General features: G+C 45.7%; 1 protein-coding gene across 1 annotated transcript in view; it reads left to right on the plus strand.

Annotated features, from left to right (window-relative positions):
- ASAP2 (ArfGAP with SH3 domain, ankyrin repeat and PH domain 2) overlaps window positions 1–3,831 on the plus strand; it is a 210,861-nt gene that overhangs the window by 138,220 nt on the left and 68,810 nt on the right. The window contains exons 15-16 of the mRNA XM_019520660.1: window positions 1,877–1,980; window positions 2,091–2,160. Of these exons, the coding sequence (XP_019376205.1) occupies window positions 1,877–1,980; window positions 2,091–2,160 (174 nt within the window). The remainder of the gene's footprint in view (window positions 1–1,876; window positions 1,981–2,090; window positions 2,161–3,831) is intronic.

Here is a 3,831-nt window from a genome sequence, read left to right on the forward strand (position 1 = left end):
AAATCAGAGCCAATGTAATTTCATGGATTGGCAAATCTGTTCTATAGGACTATGGTTAATACAGCTTGAGACATAAGGTTCCTCATTATTAGAACATATTGTCCTCCTCTTTCTTCAGAAGATTAATGCTTGCCATTTGCAGGGTCAGCCTTCTGTTTTGTTTAGGGCCTAAGATACAAATCAACTGAAAAATCATTTCAGGGTGTTGATCCAATTCTTATGAGAGTAACCTCACCATTTTCCAACTCATTGGGGTATATTCCTAAATGATGCTGAGATATGGAAATCTCTAGAAAGCTGTGCCCCTGGGGGTGGCACAGCATGATCTCTTTCAGGTTCATGTGTTTCTGAAACTATGAAAGGTCCACAGGTCTCCACCTGTAACTCCCTCAACATATTCAGACAAAATTCCCATTTTCCTGTTGTCTTTGAATCATATTTTTTTCTCTTTGAAGATGGGAAGGGATTATAACAGTGCACTGGAAAGAACTATGATAGTTTGGCTCCTATTAACCTGTTATCAATTTGGGTCTGGGTATTGTTCTGGGTACTCCAGACACTGTCATTTTCTACATACTTCCTGAAATGCAGCAGTATTGTATTCGCATCTCCTTAAGTAGGAATGTAGCGTATTTACCCAAATCCAAGATGACCCTGAACTTGAGGTGACCTGGAAATTTAGATTCTGTACATGGAAAATTTATACACTTGTTATGATTTTCATGTAGAGAATGTAATTATTGGGAGGCCATCTTAAATTAGTTGCAGTAAGGCAAACAAGGCCTGTGTGTGTGTGTGGGGGGGGGCAGCTTGCCCCTTGCCCCCTGCTGCCTATCTGCCCTGCCTGGTACCTGCCACCCCCTGCAGCCTCAGGTCCCCCTTCTCCCCCATCTCCTAGCCTCTGTGTCCATGTGTCCTGTTTCTCCCCCCACCCCACTGCAGCTGCAGCTGTGGCCCTGCTCCCACCTGAGGCATGGAGCATCTTTGCTCCAGCCTGTAGCAGCAGCAGCAGGGGGGGTTCTGCATTACTTGGAAACTGCAAGACAGTGATCCACATGTTATCTACTGACCTGGCAGAGGACCACATAAAATGTTAATACAGCCAAAAGCTAAGACTAAGGATTGCTTGCTTTCTTTTTTTCTTTTAATGCTGGAGATTGCTCGGAGTTTGGCAGCAGTGAGTGGGTAGACAGAAGGCGTTTGAAGCATTTTTCCCAGTGGAGTGGGAAGGCTCTCATGTGCCTTAACCATTTAGATATTTCACTGAATGAGCTGGCACAGGTTCCTTAGGAAAACCTTTCTTCAATGAGTTTTATGGGAGGGTGCTACAAATAGCAGCATGCATTGGTGGCATAAACACAGTAATGTTTGCATAGGTTGGGGCAACTTTATTATCAGCTTAAAAGGAATGTAAGTGCTGGTGATGGTGAAGCCAAATAAAGATAAGTAAAGGAAACTGTTGAAGGTACAGTTCCTGGCTACTTTTAAAATATCTTTTCATTGCCTCTGGAATGCTTTTGTTCTTTAAGTTAGACAAATGGGTCTCAACATTTTTGGATGCAAGGCAGCCTCCATAAATTTTGTGAATTGAGTGGCACCTCATTTCAAAAACTAATATATGTATTACAGTGCTTACCTCCTTGCAATGGGGGTGGTGGATCATTTGGGTAGGGACAAGCCTAAGCCTGTGTTTCTCTTATCTGTTTATCTCCTCACACAAAGGATCTGGTAGCATACTGGTTGAGAATCATGGAGTTAGGAAAAGTACTTTATTTCATCTGGACTCTTTTGGATTAGTGATAGGACAGGAGGAAAGATCTGTGCATCTTGTTAACAGAGATATTTTGGTTAAAATGTGTTTTTTCTTATCCCTTAGGATTCTCAAATCCGGCAGAGCACAACTTACAGTTTGCATCAGCCTCAGGGAAACAAAGAGCATGGCACTGAAAGAAATGGTAGTCTCTATAAGAAAAGTGATGGGTATGTAAGACTAAATACATCGTGGGAAAAAGATTAACTCCTAGAAGGCTGTATATAAATTTAGTATTAATTTTACAAAAACTTGAACCACTTTGTCTTTTTTAAACCAGAATCAGAAAAGTGTGGCAGAAGAGGAAATGCTCAGTTAAAAATGGTTTTCTTACTATTTCCCATGGTACAGTAAGTATTTGTTTATAGTACTTTATGCATGTAGTTGGTTGCTAATACAAAAAGACAGGCTATGCTGTTCTATATTTGTCGTTAGGAATTAGCTAGATTCTTCATACAACATCTTAAATGGGACAGATGCATCTTTTTAAGGCAGTCTCAGAAAATTTTCCATGAGAATCTAACAACCCAGGCACAAAATCTAAGAATTCCTCCTTCATGATTCACATCAGTGCTAATGGAAAAAAACATATACTTTACTTGTCTTTCCTCCCTCCTAGCACCTCGCCATGGGTGACTAAATTTGTGCTAGGTTGGGTTTTTTTTTCGAAACCACAAATGTTAACTTTTTTGAAAAGATATAGGAAGGGCTTTCCTTTAGAGATGGTTTCAAACATAACTTTGTAACCTGCAAGACAGGATTTCCAGGCTTCTCTTATATAAGCTTTCCAAAAGAAGGAAGATTTGTTGCCATGTAGTTATTTGGTATGAAGGTGACTTTTCTGGGGTGAGGATAAAGGAGAGAAAATAAGAACTAGCTGAGGTCCACAGCCTTAAGAAACTAAAAGGAAAGGGAGTACAAAAAACAAACCCTTTATCTTTCCTATGGGGTTGTTGGTTGTAGCCGTGTTGATTTAAGGACATAGGCAGACAAATTACCTTGTCTGCCTATTTACCTTTGCTAGAAATGTATGAAGGATCTGAATACGGTTAGGTAACAGAAGTATTTTCTTTGTCCGCTGGGCAGAGAAAAAAGAAAATGAAAACTTTTATATTTCTGCTCTGTTAGTATCACCCTAGGGCAGGGGTTGGCAACCCCCAGCACGCTTGCTGAGCATGGCACATGAGTCCATTTTGCTCGACACGCCACCACCAGCCCCAGCTCTGGGTACCTGCTGCCAACCACAGAGCTTAGGCTGCTCCCAGCAGGTGGCTGGGAAGCTGCAAGGCCTGCTGCAAGCAGCCCGGGGTCTGTGGTTGGCAGCAACTACCCAGAGCTGGAGCTGGGTGCAGCAGGCAGGCTGCAAACAGCTGTGTCAGGCTCCGGAGCCCGGCGCAGCTGTTTGTAGCCAGCCCACTGCTTGCTGCAGCTGCCCAGAGCCCAGGCTGGCTACAAACAGCTGCACTGGGCTCCAGAGCCCCACCATCAGCTCTGTGCTGGCAGTGGGGGAGAGACCGGGGTTGCGTCGCCTCAGGCCCCTCCCCCACCGCCCACTCCGAGGCATGCGTGCACATGCCAGTACAGAGCTGATGCTGGAGCCCGGCGCAGCTGCTTGCAGTGCTGCCTGCAGTGGCCCAGAGCCCAGGTGGGCTACAAGCAGCTGCTGTGGGCTCCAAAGCCCAGTCATCAGCTCTGTGCTGGCAGCAGGGGAGAGACTGGGGTTGTGCTGCCTCAGGCCCCCCCACCGTCTGCTCCTAGATGCATGTGCTGCTGTTTGCAGACTCCTGGCTGCAGCCAGCCCCAGCTCTGAATAGCTGCTGCCAACTGTGGAGCCTGGGCTGCTTGCAGCAGGGTTTGCAGCTGAGCCTGCCTGACACCCACCCACTCCAAGCCCAGCACTGGCCTAGCACTCCTACTGGGATGAGGCTGGTGCTGCCCCTTGCCAGGAGTGCTGCACCTTTGTTGGCTTAGCTGTGTGGAGTAGGTAGATGGTTGGGCTGATGGGCAGGCTCTGAGCCATG

This window comes from Gavialis gangeticus, unplaced genomic scaffold, assembly GCF_001723915.1.
Source record: "Gavialis gangeticus isolate Ggan-Ray unplaced genomic scaffold, GavGan_comp1, whole genome shotgun sequence".
NCBI lineage: Eukaryota > Metazoa > Chordata > Crocodylia > Gavialidae > Gavialis > Gavialis gangeticus.